The sequence below is a fragment of the Acartia tonsa genome, chromosome 11 (genome assembly GCF_053477335.1).
Source record: "Acartia tonsa isolate MP-2025a chromosome 11, ASM5347733v1, whole genome shotgun sequence".
NCBI lineage: Eukaryota > Metazoa > Arthropoda > Copepoda > Calanoida > Acartiidae > Acartia > Acartia tonsa.
In genome coordinates this window covers 35,433,860-35,456,340 of record NC_137270.1, presented here as the reverse complement: position 1 = coordinate 35,456,340, position 22,481 = coordinate 35,433,860, and the positions used below count along the sequence as shown (strand labels likewise).

General features: G+C 32.1%; 1 protein-coding gene across 1 annotated transcript in view; it reads right to left on the bottom strand.

The window, feature by feature from the left end:
• The window catches only part of LOC145332084 (post-GPI attachment to proteins factor 6-like), a 97,478-nt gene that overhangs the window by 14,474 nt on the left and 60,523 nt on the right, over positions 1–22,481 (bottom strand). The window contains exons 13-18 of the mRNA XM_080177016.1: positions 18,623–18,706; positions 16,967–17,050; positions 16,548–16,624; positions 16,010–16,093; positions 12,148–12,212; positions 484–610 (exon numbers count right to left, since the gene is read on the bottom strand). Of these exons, the coding sequence (XP_080033142.1) occupies positions 484–610; positions 12,148–12,212; positions 16,010–16,093; positions 16,548–16,624; positions 16,967–17,050; positions 18,623–18,706 (521 nt within the window). The remainder of the gene's footprint in view (positions 1–483; positions 611–12,147; positions 12,213–16,009; positions 16,094–16,547; positions 16,625–16,966; positions 17,051–18,622; positions 18,707–22,481) is intronic.

Sequence of the window (22,481 nt, the reverse complement as noted above, 5' to 3'; positions counted from 1 at the left end):
GTTTAGCCTTAAGATTCTTAATCGTAAAAAAAGTCCAATTTAGACAGTTAAAATTTCATGTGTATGTTGAGTTCTACATTTTTATTAAAGGAATAATTTTCCCTATTTCTGAATACAGAGAAAACTAGTTCTAGTAGTTTCTCTATTTCTTTCTTCAACTAGAATATTCAACTACACAAAAACTTTTTTTGACACACACTCATAGAACCTACTACTAATGCATACAGTGATGGAAGCAACCTTGGCAGTATTAATCAGTAATTAATGTATACAGAAAAATAGCTTAAAACCATCCCAAGGCTCATATCTAGAAATAAAATCATGTAAAACTTCTCTAAAATCAAGAACTCAATTGGTTCATCAGTTAGTGAGATCCTAACGGACCAACAAAAACCAACTACTTTGTATACTATCACTTTACAAAGATTTTACAATGTTACATATTTGTAAAATCTAAAAGAAAGTTTTCAAATTTTATTTTACCTGAAGAGTGCCAGTACTACAGCTGGCAGGGTTGCCATATTTGTGAGGGTCAACAGCAGGGTGGTCACTAGGAGCTTGAAATCAGGGATAGCATCCTCAGCATCATTGCAGCCCCATCCTTTGTGACCTGAAAGATATTTATGTTTAGTAGCCAAGATATTTTCTCAGCTGCTATCTAAGATACATGTTTGATTATTTTGTGAAAATTTCATCAATGAGATTTTAATTTATAACTCATTAGGTCCGCAGTCTATCTGTGATGTTCTAAAAAACATCAATTTGTACAGGGTAAATGTATTTATGTGTGTGTGTGTGTTTTTCTATTCTGCTATTTAAGATAGAAGGCTAATTATAGTGAAGATTTTGCTGACTAAAATAAACTAAACAAAGTTAATGATTGATTAATTAAAAATTGAGATATCATTACTATTTAAAAAGTATGCCAAAAAATATTACATATATTCATTCCTTTGAAGCAATGGTGTGCAGTATATATTGAGAAAATAAGAATGTATGAGCAAAGCCCATGCTTATGTATTCCATACTTGAAAAGAAACTTTGATTTAGTCTGTCCCGGGCATTTAAGGATTCTTCCACTCAAGTGGGCTCACCAACATTTAGATCTGTATAAGCAATGGATGTAGAATATACGTGGATATTATGACAGGGTAAAAATTGTCGCCAACTTAGGTTGCTAACATAGACATCACTTATTGATCATTACGTTCATCCCGTAGGAGGAAAGGGGATGGGGTAAAGGGGGTGGATGATGGGAATCGTTATTTTAGCCAACTATAAGTTTCACACTGTTAGGGTACTTGCTAATCTGGTGTAATATCCAAGTAATAATAAATCCATAGTGTGTAAGCCCAAATTTTGCAAATTTTACTCAAGATTTATAGAGTTGGTACTTCAATCACGCAAATTTCTTTTGACTCATTTATATTGAACTTCCGGCTTCGCCCCTGTACTATAGGGGCTGTGCCTAGGATAAGGGGATTATGAATAATAAAACCTTGGTATAACTTAAAGGTTAAAGCCCTAAAAATTTTAGTAGTTTTTATGGTTCAGGCATCGTTTACTTTTGACTATTGGATTAATCTTTAGATATCACAATGAAACTTTAGTTATTGAGATTTGGTTTTAAAATTTTTTTGTTGTACATTATAAAAACATTTATGAAGTAATACTAGCAGATACGCCCCTAGAGGCGTCTAGAGGCACTTAAGAAGGTAGAGAAAGTCCCCATTTTAAGTCTTAGCTTACAAAGAAAACATAATAAATAATTTTTGTTGGTCATTTTTTCCTAGGGGCTACATTGTAAAAGAGAACCACATAGGTTCAGCAGTTAGCAATATCCTTCGGTACAGACAGACACAAACACACACTTAGACATCATGTTATTTTTATAAAGAGATAAGAGCAAATTATGTTTCAGAAATTTTAATTTTGTAGTCCTACCAAATTTGTGAATCCCTGGCTGACCAATTTTGAGTGCATTCAATTGCAGAGAAGGAATCAGATATATGTGAGGGAGAGGGAGGGGACATTGGACACAAAAATACACAAATACCCAAAGTTTAAGAGAAACATGCTTTCTAAATCTTTGGTTAACAAACTTTGGGTACTTTAATGATTTTAATTTACACAAGGGTTGTTTTTGTATTAGACTAATTTATTATCCTTTGTCTTATCCCTGAACTGTAGAAATCTTAAGGGATAGGACTATGGCAATAAATTATTGCACAAGATTGTGATTAACAAAATTACCCCACATGAAAGTTAAAATTAGGTTTGACATATTCTGACAAACGATTCTAAATGAAAATTTCCCCACAACCCGCTTTCCTGTTTTTCTCCCTTATTACCCACTTCCCTATGGTTTTTACGCCAACATTAAGCCACTAAAATATCCGAATTTTCAAGTGGGAATTATTTGCATAATCCTGGCTCCTGGATAAACGTGATTATATCAAATTTGAACCAGTAAAATATATCCTTCCACCCTGTGAAATACAAATAAATATACAAAGTATATTTAACTTTTTTTGTCTGTAGCGAAGGATCTCGCTAACCACTGAACCTATATAGTTTTCCTTTACAGTACAGCTTCTTATAAGTCCTTAGATGGTTTTAGGCTACTTTATTTTCAAAAATAAGTCTTGGTATGGTAAGCCTATTTTTATGCCCTTCCATATCCCTTCGAATATAGAGCCCCTAGATGATAGGGGTGCTGCCGCTAGTATTTAATATTGCATAAGTTGTAAACAAATCAATTATTTATCTTGTTTATTGGTGTTTATATATTTTTCATTCATTATTATTTTGTGAATGCTAATCTTATATGTGAATTATTTGTGAACTTTTTTCGAGGTTTTTAGAGAGACTTATAAGGATTGATCAATTCTTAAAAGTTGATGAATTAATATTTCATCCATGGCCCTATCTCCATGCACCATTTTGGGACAAAGAAATATAGACCATCCTTTATAGAATAAAAGCTCAGTAATCCCTTCTCTTCAATCTATAACAGGCTAAATTATCTTTGATCTACCAAAAGACTGCTTCTTTGTAGTTTTTTTTTAACTTAACTAAAATAGACCATTTAGAGCACTATAAAATGTCTTTAAAAATGTTTTTGAGAAAAAAATCTCCTAATTTTTTTGTGGAATTTGACAAATAAGTATCTTCTTTAATAATCACTGATACTTTTTTCAAATTTCATAAAAATATTCCCCCAAAAATTGTTTTGCCTTTTTACAATAGATTCTCTTACTTGAATGAACTCTATCTAACCATCCTTCCTTTTTATCCTATTCAATTGATGTCATACCTCTCTCTCTCTCTCTTCTTTCCCATTCCCTTTAATCATTCTTTCCCAAAATTGGATTGAAGTCCAGGGAAGTCCAATTTTTTTTCAAACTTGAGTTATTTCCATACTGACCTATCTAACATTAGAAGAATACAAAATCATATTTGACATAACTGATGGACAGACCCAACATTTCCTTACACTTGTACAGTACCTTTTCGTGAACTTTTGAATCATTAATACATAATTAAATTTCTTCTACCAGTAGCAATTTTTATAAACATATTACTAAAATTTTGGTCAACCATCTTCTGATAAATCTGAGTATTGCACATGAAACAATTTGTAATTCAAAATAAACTTCATGTTTAAATACTTGTAAGTTGGTAATAAAATAACAATAAATATGTATTTCAATTTGTAAGAACACTGTAAAAGTCTAGTCAGAAGTCTATTTCTATGACCAAATATTCTGGATATGTAGTGTGAAGATATATTCAACTTGTACATTGCCAATAAGTGTACAGAAACACTTACACACACAAACACACACACACACATATACCAAATAAAGAGTGAGACCATGGATCTAAAGGGATAAGACAATGGCCGATAAATTGATGTAAATCCTCAATGACGATACACAAAATTATCCCTTCTGTAGATTAAAATTAGTAATTGGGACACTCAACTTAAAAATCCAACCAATTAAATTCTATAAAAGTCTCCAAAGTGGGAAAGCCAAGAATAAGAAAATGCCATTGTAAAACTTTGGGGACTAGTGTAATAAACAGACCAAAGTCCCCTCCCTCCCTAGAGTGAGACATATTGAGTATTTGTTCCAGGTTCAATACACAAAACCAACACACACACATTTACTACAAATTTGTAAATGTCTCAACCTATTTGACAATTTTTAAAAGCGAAGCTTTTCTATAATTAGGGTCGGTCCGTCCGTCCGTCCGTACGTCCGTCCGTCCGTCCGTCCGTCCGTCCGTCCGTCCGAGATAGATAGCTTTTATTCGTTAATTTAGGCATGTTAGAATTGTCCTATCGATTTCAAACTTTGCATGATGATTCCTGTAGTAGTTAGGTACGATTTAGAAAGCGTAGCAACTCTATAATCATTACCAGAATGTCCATACGTCCATTTTAAACATGTTGATTTTTCTACTTTTTTAAAAGCAAATTTTTATGTGAACTAATTATCCGTTTGATCTGATTTTTGGTATATTTATTCCTGTGACAACAAAGAACAATATTATAAGCGAAGCAACTCTATAATCAAGTCCTAAAAATGTAAGTATGTCCATAAACATTATCCTGCTTCAAGCAGTTTTTCAACAAAATTACATACAATTTTGCGTCGACCTTTATACTTTTATATTCTGATTATTCAGTTCAGACACTATACAGGTGTTAATGTCCGTTTGTCCTACCGTTTCAGTGCTTCGCTTTTATGGATGTTGTCATCCTTGTTTTTAGATATTTGAAATGAAATTTTTTTGTATTCATTGATTTCATATTTTCAAAGGGGATTCTTGTGACATTTAGCCACATTATTATCCAAAAAGTCCCCAAAAAAGTCTCATTTGCTTATTATGGTATAAACCTATCGGGTGTTGATTCGATTCAATTTAAGTTTTGTACTGGGAACTTGAATGGATTTTTTTCGCGTTTTTGATATTAAGTTGGATGTAACCTTTAAGTGAAATGCTCTAATTAAGTCAAATTGTTCTTAATAAGAGTATTTGACTAAAAAAAAACAACTTTATTGAAAATACGTGAAAAATGATTCCATGTAGTGATTTGTCTAAAAATAATAGATATCGAAAGACATACCAAGGAAATCAAAGTTTTTTTTAAGATATACTCATATTCTACATACTTAAAAATATAAGATTATTGAATTTTGGCAAAACTTGTGTCACTAATATAGTATTGAATGTTAAAATATCAGGAAGAAAAAAAGTAAACTAAAAGCCCAGGGTTTATATCCCCAAGAGAAATCTGTTAACAAAATAATACTTGCTTTACACTCAAATAAACATTTTTACTTTTTTTCAGGACAACTTGGTTTTTTATACTTACATATTTGCTTTTACTTTTTTTGAAAAAATTACACAGGGAGTAGAAGATTTTGCAATATAAAATAGTGGGCAAGCTTCCAGTCAAATGCGCTTACTAAGTCTAACTGTTCTTAATGTTAACCAATGCATATTTGAAAACAGTTGAACCTAATAAGCGCATTTGTTTGGAATCTTAATTACAGAATTTAGCGAAACTACTATTCCCTTTTTAGTTCAAATCTCTAAGACTGTTAAAGGCCTTTTTGGGGCACTTATTCAACTGCTGGTCCCTTTAACTACTAAGTCCTTTTTTGTGACTGTTTCTTTGTTATGAGTCAACAATACCTTTCCAAAAATGACACTTAATTGATATTAAAGTTATTGAATAGAAAATCATAAAAAAATCAATCTCATCAATATATAATGTTTTTTCTTGTAAATTATCTTATAATAAAATATTGGATGGATGTAAAGGGTGTTTAAAATAAAGATATAAATTTACATATCAAAATATAATTGTCTTTGTAGTATGATCAACTTACTGTTTGATCAAGTAAGTTGTATACTTAATGCTCTTTCAAACAGGGAAACTTTATCTAAATGATTAATGTTTTTCCTCTTCCAGACGGACAGACATACAGGTAGACAGATAGATCGAAGCATAGAGTAGCTTTACTAGATTATATTGTCCCAGATACATGTTGTAAAATCCTTTAATTCTAGCTGCGACCACACCAAACGTGCATATGCAGACAAAATGTGCGATAATTACCACACAAAACCAGTTTTTTGTTATTTTATTTACTGGGGGGGAATGGAGGGGGGCAGCTAATAACTATTAAAACGGCATTTACAATATATTAGCCATAATCATATACTATTCAAATAGATGTTAAGTCAAACTCTTCTTTATTAAGACAGTTTGACTAACACAACTTTACGAAAAATACACACAAAAAATGCCCCCCCCCTTTGTACTGTTGATATTTGGGTGTAGATGATGGCACAGAATACCACAGACACTCACAGATGCATATTTCTAGAACTCCCAAGGATTTTAAGGATAAAACAGTATCAAATTGGTGTTTTCCTGAATTATGAATAACAGATTTACCCTTTCTATAAATCAAAATTATTGGTGAAAAAGTTTGTACATTAATAGCTTGTACCAAACTATCAAGATTTGATTAGGGTACCCAAAAGACACCATGGAAACTGTCCCAATTTTGTATAACTTTTGCGGAACATGTTCCAGTTACGTCATATTTTTCTTTCCCGAAAAAGGGAAGAGGGAAAGAAAAAAAAGGGAAGGGGGGGAGAAAAAAGAGATGGGAAAAAAGGGGGTTTTCCCCATCTCTTTTGAAGAGATTTTCTTCCCCCCTTCTCTTTTTCGGGAAAGAAAAATATGATGTAACTGGAACATGTTCCGCAAAAGTTATACAAAATTGGGACAGTTTACATGGTGTCTACCCAAAATAGTTAAGCTAACAGATGAAAGCATCTGTCTATAAAATTATGCACAAGTATAATTTACAGTCCGATGTCCCTTCCCACCCTGAGAAAACCACACTCACACACACCTACAAGAAATCAAACACCTAAAAATAAGGATATTTACTTTAAAAATAAGCACAGCTTTTTGAATATGGAAAACAAAAAGTGCAACTTTCAAATCATTTTGAAAATTAAAATATATGCATTAAATCACACACTTAAAAGACAGCAAAACCATTTAGAAATAAAATGAATTGAAAAATGAACCACTAAAGATTTTTTTGAGTAGAAAAAAAAAATTCGGTGGTCCCAAAAAAGGTTTGATATAAACCAAACAAAAATTTTATTATATAGGGAAATGTTGGGGTAAAGTCTATCTTTGCAAAATATTTACAAAGAAGCGTCGCTCCTAAAACCACATAAAAGGTAATGGACAGACTATGGAATTGGGTAACACTAATATTCACTAATTTAAAAAGCTTTTTATTCTTACATAAAGCTATCAATAAGAAATTAAAGATTAAACCAGTTTTGTTAACCTCGAAGGGCCTGGGCTAACAGAACTGGTATCAATTTTGTTATTGTATTTTAATAATTGTGGAAAATTGTCTATAACTCGAACATATAATTGATTTTTCAGTATGGCTGTGAACCGGTTCTAAACCACTGGATAGTATCGGTTTCAAAGCCATACTGGCAAAAAATACTGTTCAGATGGTAATAATTTATCTTTCACTGACCTAAATAATTTTTTTGTTAGTTTTAAGTATTTTTTATAACTATTCTATAAATTTTCAATCATAAGCTAATTACTTTTTAGTTTTTTACTAAGATAAATTTTATATTAAGGGAGCAAAAGGCGTTTAAAAATACAATAACCGTAGAACCTGTAGAAGAAAAAAATATGTAATAAAGATTTTTCATAGAATAAAAACGAGACCTATTGGTATTTTAACATTATAAATTTATTACATTTTTAAAAACCTTGTCAATATTTTTATGTATATAAATGGAGGAGTAGGTTGCGCTAAAAATCCGTAAAAGTGTGAGTATTAAGGCTTAAAAATAGTAGTATAACGATAATATTCACTAAATATGTGTATTTCTTATAGAAAAGAGCTATAAACAAAACAAAACAAAATTAAGTTAACATAAATTTTTATCGTTTAACGTTACTCACAACCTTTACTGATTTTTAGCGCAACCTACTTCTCCCTTTTTTTATCATTGATCATATTTCAAAAGCCCTTATCTTGCAATATTAACCTTTTAAGTTTCGGTATCACATTTTGTGAGGGATAAGTTGTAATATATCTTATTGGATCTTTACATTATTTAGTATTTCATTTTTTTAACCTCCTTGTTCTATACAATATGACCTAAGTAGTCATGGAGAAGGACGAGACACTTTTGTATAGCCACTGGGGCTATCAATCTCCACGTCCAAGTGCATTATGCCTTGACCCGCTGTCTCAAGGGAGCTACTCTTTATTACCTCAACCTCGCCGAGTATGGCTACTTAGGTCCAAACACTAAGAAACACACACACACACACACTATAAAATATGACGTACTATTCTTACTGCTGTGTGTTTGTGAACGATTTTGTTAATATCTACCTATCAATTACCCCATACTGGCGAGGCTACTGTCAATGCCACTTTTACGTCACGTCCAACAACCAAGGATAACTATGAGGAGTCAATAACTCTTTTTTTCTGGCCAAACACCCAGGGTATTAGGTTAGATAATATCCAACAGACAACCAACTAAGCATGGTAATAAGTTGCGCCTGTTAAGCGCCAAGCCCCCTACTCTAACTATTAAATGTCGCGCATCTGACATAGCTGCAGTAGGAACTATTTCTAACGTCTTCAGTTATGACCCGCGTCATCTAATTTATATCTTCTAAAATGAATTGAAATTTTGCACATAAGTTATGAATATGTTGTTGAGCAGTTTTGTGGACAAAATTTTGTGCATTCACCAATTCTACAGATGTCCAACTACTAGTCAATATATAAAGGGTGGTTTTTAAATTATTTCATTATAATCATTTAGCAGTACAAAATATTATATTTATAATTTTTTATTAATGTCAGATTTTAATTTTGATATTTTGTTTATTTTTGTCAATTTAAATTCAATCTTTAGATTTATGACATAAACCTGCCCATTTTATAAGCCACATTATCATAATTTTATTTGTTTTCTTCATCATCTAGTAGTTTTATTTTTTAAAATTTTTAGTCAAACATCCTGTAAATGCATAAAAAGTAAAAATTGATATTTGTTTTATCAGATATTTTTATACTCATCTCATGAAACAAATGAATTAGAATAGGTTACCATACAAAGGGACCTTGTTGAATCATAGTTTTCTTTATTGTCCGCCCTGTTTATACAAATAAAGATAATATATGGGCCAACAAATAATTTTATTTTGTTATAATGTAATTTTAAGTTGATAGCCCTGTTAATGAAACATAAACAATTATATAGCTTTTTTATTCATACCTTGCATGTGAATGTATTGGGCCACAAGACTAAGCAGTTTTGCTGTGAGATTTTTTATTGGTCACCCTGTATATGCAAATAAAGTGAATATATGGGCCACCAAATCAAGTAGGTGCAAGAATATGGCAAAACTTACACCAGAATCAAAGCAGGCAGGATTTATCTGGTTTCATTCTCAAGAATTTTTTGTTTTTTAAATATTTTGATGATATAATACAGAAGGCTTATTAGTCTAAAGGGATAGGACAATGACCGATAAATCGATGTACATCCCCAAAAATTACCACTTCTGTAGATAACAATTAATGGTTGAAACGTTTGGACACTCAACTTAATGAACCAACCAATCAAAGTTAATTAAGAGCCCTTAAAATAATAAGCCAACGAATAAAAATATAGGCCTAATCTTATGCTGGATGCTGTACGTATTGGTGCAAAAAATGGGGACAATTTTTAAATTGATTTGACGGGGCTGTTTATTTACGTCACAAGTGAGGGGAAAGAAAAGGGAAGGAGGAAAGAAACCCCCTAGAAAAGAGATGGGGGTATGACGTCACACGCCAAAACAATTTGAAATTTGTCCCCATTTTTTGCACCAATACGTACATCATCTGCCAAATGAAATTTCATCATTCATTTAAACAAAGGTAGAAAAAGAAAAAATCCCATTCTAAGAATCCTAAAATTCAAATACATTTTTATTTCTGCTCAAGATGTAAAAGTTAATAAAAAAGTTATAATTTAATTCGTGCAAGTGCATTTTTGCAATTTAAGTTCAGGTAGGTATTGTTCTTTTTTTGGCAGTGAAGCTTCTTTACATTTTCAAATGTTTGCCCCTATGAGGTAAACAAAGGTCGTCGATAATACTTCAGGAAATTGCTATTTGAATGCAAGTAATTAAATTAAATGATATAAGACAGAAACTTCAGAATATTTCTTATTTTCTGTTTCTGATCATCGATTCTTTTGAATATTGTAATCCTTGTTGACTTTCTATCTCTTTTTTATACTGGCTAACCTCTGAATTTTATCTTTTCTTTAAATTTCTTTTACAATTTTGTTCCATGTTATTACAGTATTTCAAGTTGGTTTTTACAACTGAATATTTTTACTTTTTACTCCCTTCCAATATATTCTTTTTATCATTGCTATAAAAAGATATTTTTTTATACAGAACTATGAACTATTACATCCAACTGTTGCCATGCTTTATTATATATTTCTAAATCGCAATGTTATTAATGCAACCTTTACTTGAAAATACCTGAAATTTATATCCTATTATATTAAGTAGTATGCATTTTTTGTCTGTATCGAATGGTCTTGCTAACCGCTGAACCTATATGGTTCTCCTTCACAGTAAAGCTTCTTATAGAGCAATGGAATGTTTATAACTAATTTTGGGGAGGGTATCTCTACCCTCCCATGAGATATCACCCCAAGAAAAAATTCCTCCCCTCCATCTTTTTTACTTTTTATTTTTAAAACTCAAAAAGAAAATTGGGGGGTAGGTCAACTTCCCCCCATCGTCAGTGCCACTAGAAGCTTCTAGGGCGTAGATTCTAGTATATGTATATGTGAATACAAATCTTTTTTTAGGCACCACTGGTTATTTAATTTGGGATACTATTCATTCTAAAACTTGTCGATGGTAAGTTGATAAAGAGATAGAACGTTAAGACATGTTTTAAACTTAAGTTTGCCACCATGGTTGTGTAAAATGTTGCGTTCTTTAAAAAAGTGACAAAATGTCTGTATGACTCTCTTTCTGTCTGTGTCTACTGAAGGATTTTGCTGACTGCTGGACTGAATTGTAAAGCTTCTTATAGATCCTTTTATGTAGTGGGTGACTGCTAGTTTTATTAAAAGCACTTGTAAATATTTCTTGCAAAGAAGTTTCGCTACCAAAATCTTGTTTAGAAATATAGGCAACCGATTTAATATAAAAAATGTGTGTACTGTGCATAAAATTGATGCAAACACCAATTTTTAAAATGCTGAATAAATGTAAAAAAAATGCTGAACAACTTTTTTATTGGAAAAGAAAAAATTGCATTAACATAATACAAAACTAGATAAAAGTATTTACAATTTGATGAATTTTTAGCTATTTCAACAAATTTCGGGAATAGTCCCTTTCGTAACATCGCCACATAAGGGGCGAATCGTCGTATTTTTAAAATGGCTTTTTATAGGTTATTTTAGGTAAAATTAGGTTAGGTAATTGCCCCACAGGGTTAGAGCCCCCCGCAGGGGCTAGAAATAGGAGAAAAGCTAATGTGAAAAATACGAAGAATCGCCCCATAAGGTGCGATGTTACGAAAGGGACTATACCCCAAATTTCTTATATAAATTGTTAATCAGAGCAATCTTTATATTGAGTTTGTTTTTTATTTTCTGAGAGCTGTAAAGTTTTGTTTAAAAAATAGCATAAATATTCCATGAAAATAATATTAATCCTTTGTAGTTATATTAAGTAGCAAGCAGACAGACAAACATTCTACTGCTTCAATTTTTTGTTAGTAATTTATCGTATCGTATCATAGACAGCTATCTGCGGATAATGAAGTAAAAAAATATAAGATTATAAACAGTTTTGTTAGTAAAAAGGGGCGGAAAGCGCGGGTTAACAAAACTGGTATTAATTTTATAGTTTCTGTTTTAATATTCGTGGAAAATTTATGCTATACATGATTTTTCAGTATGGCTTAGAACCGGTTCTAATCCAACGGATATCAATCGGTTTCGATGCCATACTGGAAAATAATTTACCTGCATGACATGTACAGGAGGAGTATAAAACTTCACCACTGACATACTGGAAACACCGTCCATATCTAAAAAAAAACTAAATTACAATCAAACACTTTTCCAAAGTCAAACTGTATATTATTATGGCCTGTATGAAAACAATGTGTGAATACACATTACTGCATACTTCTACTTTTTTGGAAACTGCCATTTGGGAAGAAAATTTTTATAAATTAACCATATCAATAAAATTTGACTGTATATATTAATGTATATAATACTCATTGAATTCATTTATTATTGTTTTTTTTTTCTATGTATGTACACCCAAGAATAATAAATCTAATTTAATCTAATAATTATCCGATATCTTAAAGTAAGAATTTTTGTTTAAAGATAAAGATCTTGAAAGGTATACGTTAGAGTTAAGCAAATAGTATTTTATAACATATGTAAGTAATATTTCTGGGGTAACTTTTAAAAAAATATTAGCGATTTTATTATTTATATTTTTCAATGCGACGAATATACACTTTATGGCCCCATTTGAGAAGAATTTCAATCAAGAAAAAAAATGCACGCGCTTATAAATTTTGCATGTTCAACGGCCAATGAAACAATTGAATTTATAATTCAATAATGCGACTGTGATAAAATTTATCAAAGTGAAATGATTCAATTATTGAAACACGCATAAATTTACATAAATTACAATTCCTCTCTCTCCTTCTCTCTCTCTCTCTCTCTCTCTCTCTAATTTAAGTTGTACATTTATAAATGAATTCTAAGGCCCAAATAATATATATGGCCGGCCCATCCACAAGAAGCTACAAAAAATCTTGAAAATCAATTCTTATTCATATTTTCCTTCTTTATTTTAAATTTGCAATCTTTTTTTACTGTATTCAACACTATTTTACTTTTATGATGAACTATCTAATGCGCTGCTAGCATCCATGGGCTTTGAATTGAAAGGAATAAGAAGGGGACAAAAAAATAGCCTAAAACTACCCAAAAGCTATGTTAGTAGTTATTAAAATCTTATTTTTTACACAAAAAAACCTTACTACTTTATATAATAGGATATGATCTTTATATTAACAGAAAAATTAGTTAAAATTATCGTTCTTCCACCGTTCGCCTTTTGTGGATTTTTTTTGTTATTTTGTATGTCACTGTTTGAATCTTATATTTAGGTTTAATTGAACCATCTCAAATTATACAGATATAATATCTTCATGCATTTGAACTATTAATCTTATAATTTTGTTGAAATAAAAATAGGATTAATATGTTCCACTTTCTTCATATTTATATTTCTACGCTTTTGTATACAGTGGCGTGCACAGTAACCAGGGGGAGGGGGGTGAAACAATTAGTGGATGGGAAAAGGTAAAGGTAGACCTTACCAATTTAAATTTTAAGGGGAGTATTGACACCCCTTTAACTATGTTTGTTATCTAACCAATTCCTCCTCCTTCGAATACAGGGCCCTTTATAGTCTACTAAGGGCAAGGTCATTCATAATTCTAATAAAAAAAATAAGGGTAAAAGGTTGAATGGGTAGTTTAAAATAAAAATTTTGAAAATATCTTTCTCGTATTCATTCGAATCCGGTGGATAGGAACCGGTTCTCATCCATACGAAAATAATTGTACTTTCTATATCCGCGGAAAGCCGTTTATAACACGATGCGAGAAATAACTATTCTTTAGTTTACAGCTTATATATTATTCACTCTTGATCTTAATATACTAAATTTGCTAATTTTATGACTTAAACAATGTGTGTTATTGTAGGGTCACCCATCTCTATATGCTAAGTTTTAGGTGCATCTAACATTTACCCCCCTCGGCTAAAACAATGCCCCTTCAAACACAATGGAAAATATATTCAATTTTAAATTCATGACACTCAATATCAATTGGTTTTCATTGATTTAAAGGTGCTGATTTATTGGTTTTTAATACACATATTTTAGTAGTTTTGGAAAGATAATCTTAAAGCAAAGAAAAAAGTTCAAAATGGCTTAGGAAATACCATTTAATAGATAAAAGTTTTAAATGCATTATTTTGAACTATAAGTATTATTCTACAGGAATCTAAAGGGATAAGACAATGAACGATAAATTGATGTACATCCCCAATGATGACACACAAAATTACCCCTCCTAGGAATGAAGTTAGTGGTTGAAACTTAATAAACCAACCAATCAAAATTCAGTAAAAGTCCCAAACAAATAAGAAAACGTTATTGTAAAACTTTGAGGACTAGAGTAATAAACAGCGCATTGTCCCCTCTCTCTCTCTCTTATTATTCTATCGCATTTGTATGTTCTTAGTTGTAATGCATTTCTATCTAAAGCAGATCAAATATATGAGAAGCAGGGAGTATGGGGATCAGACAATGAATATAAATCAAAATGAATAATGCCAAACATAAAGTTATGTATTATAAAATAAGGATGACTAGGATAATCATATCATACAAATTAATGTTGTTAAAATGTTAAAAAAATAAGCATGTTTTACAAGGGCGTACGGACTTTCTGGTAACGATAATAGAGCTGCTACGCTTTCTAGATTGTTCCGAACTGTTTTAAGAATCGCCATGCAAAGTTTTAACTCGATAGAAAAATTCTATCCCGTCTAAATTAACTAAAAGAGCTAACCGTTAAGGACGGACGGACCGACCCTTATTGTAGAAAAAGCTTTGCTTTCAACAAGGACTTTTTTACATTTTGCGAATCAGTCAGTATCTTCACCTATAAGTCCATATCGCTCTAAGGTAAACTACCTCTTGTGTTTTAATCAAATTTCCATTCACCTATCCCTGTATCTCTGATAAAGAGAGTTAAGTGCAAATGTTATAATCTATCCCTCTCTTTTATAATTAGAAAAACTTTAATTTAATTCTTAATACAAATTAAAGCTTTTTTTGCAATAATTCTTATATTCTTTTATATTTTCTTCTTTGATTCTATCATTTATGTAACTAATCAGAAAAATAGGAAATTACTAGTGCAAAGCTTTTCTACCAGTCGGTTTTGTTCGTCTTGGTAATTTCAAAGCGAAGCTTTTCTATAATTGGGGTCGGTCCATCCGTACGTCAATCCATAACGGATAGCTTTTTTCGTTAATTTAGGCATGTTATAATTGTCCTATCGATTTCAAACTTTGCATGATGATTCCTGTAGTAGGTAGTTTTGATTTAGAAAGCGTAGCAATTCTTTAATAGTTACCATACAGAATTCCGTACGTCTATTTTAAACATGATGATTTTTAACTTTTTAACAACAATTTCTTATGTTATATAATAGTACGATTGATATGATTTTTAAATACCTAATCCAAGGACAACAAACTACAATGCTACAAGCGAATCATCTCTATAATCAAGTGCTGAAAATGTAAGTATGTCCTTAAACATTATCCAGTATTTAAGCAGTTTTTCAACAAATTTACTTACAATTATTTACTTAAGTTATTTATTTTCTGATTAGTTCTTACACTCTAATGTGTTAATGTGTTAATGTTTGTTCGTCCTACCGTTCAGAGCTTCGCTTTTATAGATGTTGTCATCCTTGTTATTTCAACCTTTGAAAAGTTCTAGGAATAAATAGTTCGAATTCTCTTTCGATTGCTTAAAAACTTAAAAATCTATTAAACTAAAACTTTTTGTTTAAATAAGTGGTAATTTTATTCCTTATCATTTGGATAAATTCATCATACATTGTTCTACATTAAGATCTCTAGGAGCTGACATTAATCTATTGAATCCTCTACATATTTATTATCATAATGGACACACAGCTCATATTAGAACCATTCCTTCAGATAATGAGATTATAGAGCATCTGTGTAGCTAAAATAAGAACAGTACCTGCCACAGGTGCCACTGATACAAGAGTTTGAATGGATGGAAAACAAAATCTGGATTGGCACAATGGAACAGTCATCTGAAGGCCTGAAAGTATTTTAAATAAGGTTAAACAATCTTCAGTTAAATTAGCGTTTCTAACAGCAAAGCTTCTATTTGATCTATTTCTTCTGTTTAAGGACAACTTGGAATAATCACTATAATATAGTAACACTTTTATAGAACTTTTTGCAAATACTTTTTTGTTACTTTTTCAAAACCTGTTTTTAAACTCCCAAATGACTTTAATAAACTTTCACTATTATTACAAATCTGTAAGTTTTATCCTTATCATAAATTAACAGGATCTGTGTGTGTGTCTGCACCGAATAATCTCTCTAACCACCGAACCGATATGGCTCTCCTTTACAGTGTAGCTTCTCAAAGGTCTTTGGAAGGTTTAAAGCTATGCCCCCCCCCCCTACTTCATTGGCACTAGATGCCTCTAGGGGCATTTAGGGGCGTAGCCGTTAATTCTAAATATTATGATGGTATTCATTACCTGTCTCCATTAGTAGAGTAACAGTGTGATGAAAGGGTAAGGTAATATTTACCAACTGCAGGATACGGAACCAAAATCTATGGAAATAAAATATTATTCAAATTGTGAAATAACTTAAAGCTACCTATGTTAACATATAACTATGGCAAACATGCCCTAGGCAATTTTCTTCAAATGCCACCATTCGAAAGTACGGGAGGGGTGGCAGTTCTTGGCACTTTGAAGAGAAACACCACGCTCTCAACTTTGGGGAGATCAAAAAGATTTCTATCTAATAATTGATGGAAAAAATGAGAAATCAAATTTCCAGTATGACTTTAAATCAAGCCTTCGTCCCCTAGGGAATAACAAAACTGATAATTTTTTTTTACACTTCACAGAAAGCTGTCTATAATACGATGCGGTAAATGACTATTTACCTGTTCAAATACAATACCAGATGCCGCCTGGCTTGAGTTCTGGGTGATCAACCTTCCATGTGGGCAGGTATAACCCCCTCTTCCCTGTTTTTTCAGATACATCAATTTTTGATATTGGGGTTATGTTCCAAGGAGGGAGGGGACATTGGCCCGTTTATTACACTTGTCCCCAAAGTTTTATGATATCGTTTTCTTATTCGTTAGCTTAACACCTTTCATTCAGTTGAGTGGCCAAACGTGTCAACCACTAATTGTAATCTGTAATTTTGTGTATCATAATTGGGAATGTACATCAGTTTATCGGCCATTGTCTTATCCCTTTACATCCCTGGTTATCCCTTATCGGTACAGGAATCTACAAAAAGGTATAATATTTATAGAAGGGCCGGAATACCTGTCCTGTATCCTGGCAGACCATTGCCTGCCAATTTTGTCCATCAATACTTTCTCACTCGTTTTCACCAGGCGACACTTTTCCCAATAATTGGATTAAATTAATCGCAGAGGTGCTCAGACAAATTAGCAAATTAAGAAGCAGCTAATAGTGCCTATAAAATAAACGACGTCATGCAATACCTATGACCAATGATGGGCTAGTATACATTTATATTGACCAATGGTAAAATGTTTCCTGGCCTATCATTGGTCATTTATATTGTATGACGTCATTTTTTATAGGCACTATAAGTTGCTTCCGAATTTTAAACAAAAACTTGTTTGGCAGTCAATTTTTTTATTATAATTCCATTACAATATCGTTAATTAAGTCGTTAATTTGTCAGTATTTGTTAATATGTATAATTCGCTTCTTTTTAAAATAATCTTAATTGAATGAACACTTTCTCTTTTGCAAATATGCACCTTCATCAAAAACTTTTAAAAACTCAGATTATCTTTTTTTAATTAAAATAGATGATTCGCATAGAAGGGTTTGAAGGGAAACTTGAATGGTTGAATTCATTTTAGGTTAATTGAAGGTCATACTGTACTTTTTTATGCTCATTATTATTAAAAAGTTTTCATAAGTTAGATAGATTGTGCTTTCCCTGAAAGTGCTTATCGAAAACTGCAACCCACTTCCTTTATTTTTTAATTAAATAGAAATAGGAGGGGTGGCTTTTTCTAATTTACCATAGCAATAAGGGGGTTCTAACCTTGCGAGGCTACCTAGAAACCAATATAACCTTTCCTAACCTGACCTAAAGTAACAAACAAACAAACAATTAATTACCCCCCCCCCACCCCACCCCCTTCTTTCAACTTTTTATTTAAATGTGGTGTTTGGAGCTTGATTATGCACTTTGAGGGAAGCCGCCAATCAGATAAATAAATTAGTGCTTTTCTTCTTCCAAAAATTATGACTTGTTATGTCAGACTCTTTTTTTAAAAGGGTTGTAATAGTTATTTTTTCCATCGTATTATAAACGGCTTTCCGCGGATATAGAATGTACAATTATGCGATTAAAACCAGTTTTTTAGCCCCGAGGTGCCGAAGGCACGGGCTAAAAAAACTGGTTTTAATCTTATGATTTTACATTTTTATATTCGTAGAAGTCAGGATATTATACGATGCTAGACATAGTTTTTTCGTATGGATGAGAACCGGTTCCTATCCACCGGATTCGAATGAATACGAGAAAATAATTGATGTATTGCCTCAGTGTGTGTGTATACTGGAGTAGATATAAAACCTTGGCTAAGACATCCCATTGTCTCTCTAACCATGCCTGGCTGCATTCCCTAAATAGATAGATAAGTAGAGAACCAAATATAGAGCAGTGTTTCAAACAGAAGAACATGGTATAGATAGAAATCATTTGCTAACACATTCCATTGTCTCTCTAACCATGCATGTCTGGCTGCATTCCACAAATAGATGGATAAGTAGAGAGAACCGAATATAGAGCAGTATTACAGACAGAAGGACAAAATAAAAATATAAATCACTGGCTAAGACATTCCATTGTCACTTAAACTATTCCTGGCTGCATCTCCCTAATAGATAGATCAGTAGAGAGTACCGAATATAGAGCAGTATTACAGACAGAAAAACAGATGGATAAACAGAATATAGATAGAAAATAAGATTTTTTACATCTACTTTATTCATGTTTTATTTTATCTGTGTTATAAACCTATCATGAAGTAAAAATTTCACTATGAAAACATTTTAGATATGGTAAATATTATCTTGATATCTATCTACACTTTTCTACATGTAAAAAGTTTCTTGGAAATCCTTAAGAAACCGGATATTGAATTTGATTAGCATAATTCTCATTTTTAGGCTCAACTCGAAAATTGTTTAATCTTTCTTAAGCTTTCTAAAATGTTTTATTTCTTAGGTTTTGTAATTTGTAGGAGTCTCCAAATTTTTGTTGTCTTAAAATTGTTGGTGCTTTTATCACTTTTTATTGGGTTAAACAGACTAATAATGTCAAATTTTTCCTACCAAAAATTTTAATCTACATGAGAGAAAATTAAATATTGTAATTTGGGATGTACATCTATTTATCATTCATTGTCTTATCCCTTAAGAACCATGCCTTTTTCACACGAAGTGTATTGCTAATTTTATTGGAAAAGATGAAGTGGTGTGCATTAACTTTCGTATACTGAGCTGGATCTTTATATCAACGATCTACCCAAGACAAGCCACAAGCGAGCCGATTTTAAAAGTGGCTTACCTCATATCAATCTTTAAATCGAAATTGCATTGGTGATCCGGCTCACTAAGCAGCTCGCCTGCGGCTCACCGGCAACACACGTATTGTAATGCCACCGAGCCGGGAAGTAATCTGGCCACATCATGGGCTGTAAATCTTTTAAAGATCAATGTTTTTTAGCATTAGCTGTGGCTCACCTCTGGCTCATCTCGAAGCAGATCTGGCCTGAGTCACCACTAAATGATTTAAAGATTCAGCTCTGTTTACAATAACTCTCAATAGTTTTTAATTTGCAAAAAATCACAACACATATATTAAATAAAATGAAAATTCATAACGATAGTTAATAAAAGGGAAATGAGCAATTTGTGCTGTAATAATAATTTACGGTTCTAATTTTTTATTATTGCGATATTGGAGTTAATCATTAGAGGGGAAAGGGGTTAAACATTTGTATGTCCCCATCCCGTGGAACCTGTGCCAACTTTCAACTGTGTCTCTGAATTTCAGCCAATAGAATTGTAATTATAAACACAGCCAAGTCGCTATAGAAAGTAATTTGCTAACAGACGAAAAAAGGTCCCCAATACAGAGGCCAGGTTGTTGTCTGGGTTATGCATCAATACTTATAACATTGATTATTGTGATACACATGCTGATGTGATTGCACACCATGTAAAGACTCTCCCCCTATATGATGATGTATTTTCATATTCCCTCCCTTTATAATAAAAATGGTGCAGTCTCATAGAAAAGCAAAATAATAAGTTTCGTAAAAAGTTCTCAAAATTAAATTAAACCATTTTTGTGATGTTAGCAAATAATTCACAAGTATGGTATTATTATATTTACTAGCAGCTATGCCAATAGAGGCCTCTTGGGAAATTTAAGGCTGTTGTGACACTTTTTGAAACCAAAACTAAAGGAATTCAGCTTAAAAAATAGTTACAGCACTGACATTTAAAATGCCAATCGATTTAATAGGGTATAATGTGGAACTTTGAAGAAAAGGTGGCGAAACCCCCGTTTTCCGGTGATAGAGGCGGTTTCGCCGCCGTTTCTTCACAATTCTACATTGTACCTCTTTAAAGCAACTGCCATACCAAATTTCCATGCTGTAACTCTTTTTTTTAGTTGACTTTTAGTTTGGTTTCAAAAAGTGTCACACCCTCATCCCCCCTTTTTACATTTTTTTCAATTTCTCACATCTTCCCCTAAAATAGTTAAATTCTATGAGAAGAGCTTAACCTTAAGGAGAAAAATGTAGATCCAGCAGTTTGCAAGATCTTAAGCTACAGATTAACAAATATCATTTTACTTTTATATGAAGATTGTATGTCCTAAATTTTGCGATTTCTGTTGGTTAAAACATTACAAATAAAGGATATATTCTAACAAACTTTTTTATACGATAAAGCTCACTTTATCGCTTTTCATATCTATAATCTATAATACAAAGTAGCTTGATGTCTGTCCGTCTGACCGTCTGTCCGTCTGTCTGTCCGTCTGTCTGTCTGTCCCTTAAGATCTCAGTAACCACTGAACCGATTGGATTCTACTCTTCAGGGAATATACCTACTGGTCCTGTGGTGGTTTTAGGCTATTTTCTTAGGGGGTGGGACACCCCCGACCCCCCCAAAAATAAAAATAAACCAACCCCCCAAAATTTTTTTTTTACATTTTTTGTAAAATCTCAGTAACTGCAGATCAAATTTGGCTCTACCCTTCTGGGAATATACCTACTGGTCCTTTGGTGGTTTTAAGCTATTTTCTTGGGGGGTGGGACACCCCAACCCCCTCAAAAATAAGAAAAATCCCCACTTCCAAAATTTTAAATTTTTTAAATTTTTGTAAACAAAAACAAGTAATTGGGGTGGGGGAAACCCCACTGCAACATGGGGCGAAGCCCCCATGAATCCACCCCCCCCCCCCGACCAAAAAAATAATTTTTTTTTCAATTTTAATTTTTGTGTATGCGAACAACCTAGGTTTAATTTTTACGAATTGAAATTTTTGTGTATACGGCAAACAACCTGGGTTTAATTTGTACAAATTAAAATTTTTATGCATAAAGCGCACAACCTGGGTTCAATTTTACCACAGAGTAATTAAACAAAGAATATTTTTTTTGAATATTTCTAATAAGGAGGGTTGACTTCCCATAACTATATAGGGCGAAGCCCCTAGAGGCTAGGGGCGAAGCCGCTAGTGATAAAATATAGTATAGTTCAGAGACAACTTTTCCCATTTTTAAAAGCGAAGCTTTTATATAATTAGGGTGGGTATGTCTGGAACGGATAGCTTTTTTTCGTTAATTTAGGCATGTTAGAATTGTCCTATCGATTTCAAACTTTGCATGGTGATTCCTGTAGTAGTTAGGTACGATTTAGAAATCGTAGCAACTCTATAATCATTACCAGAATGTCTGTACGTCCATTTTAAACAATTAATTATTTATCCGATTGATCTGATTTTTGGTATACTGATTTCTGAGACAACAAAGTTCAAGTTTATAAGCGAAGCAACTCTATAATCAAGTCCTAAAAATGTAAGTATGTCCAGTTCTGTATCAAGTAGTTTTTCAACAAATTTACTTACAATTTTGCTTCGACTCTTATACATTTCCATTCTGATTAGAACATAAACACTAAATCAATAGCGATAGACCAACTTTTCAACACATAATACTTGTATATATTATCTTCGCAACGAAACAAAATGTGGTAAAAATTGTTTTGTGTCCATATAAAATAAGTTTACCCTCATAAACCATTATAGGAAATAAAAAGTTCCAATATTTTTAGAATTATCAATAACCTACATCAGAGGGAAAAGAAATATGGAAGAAA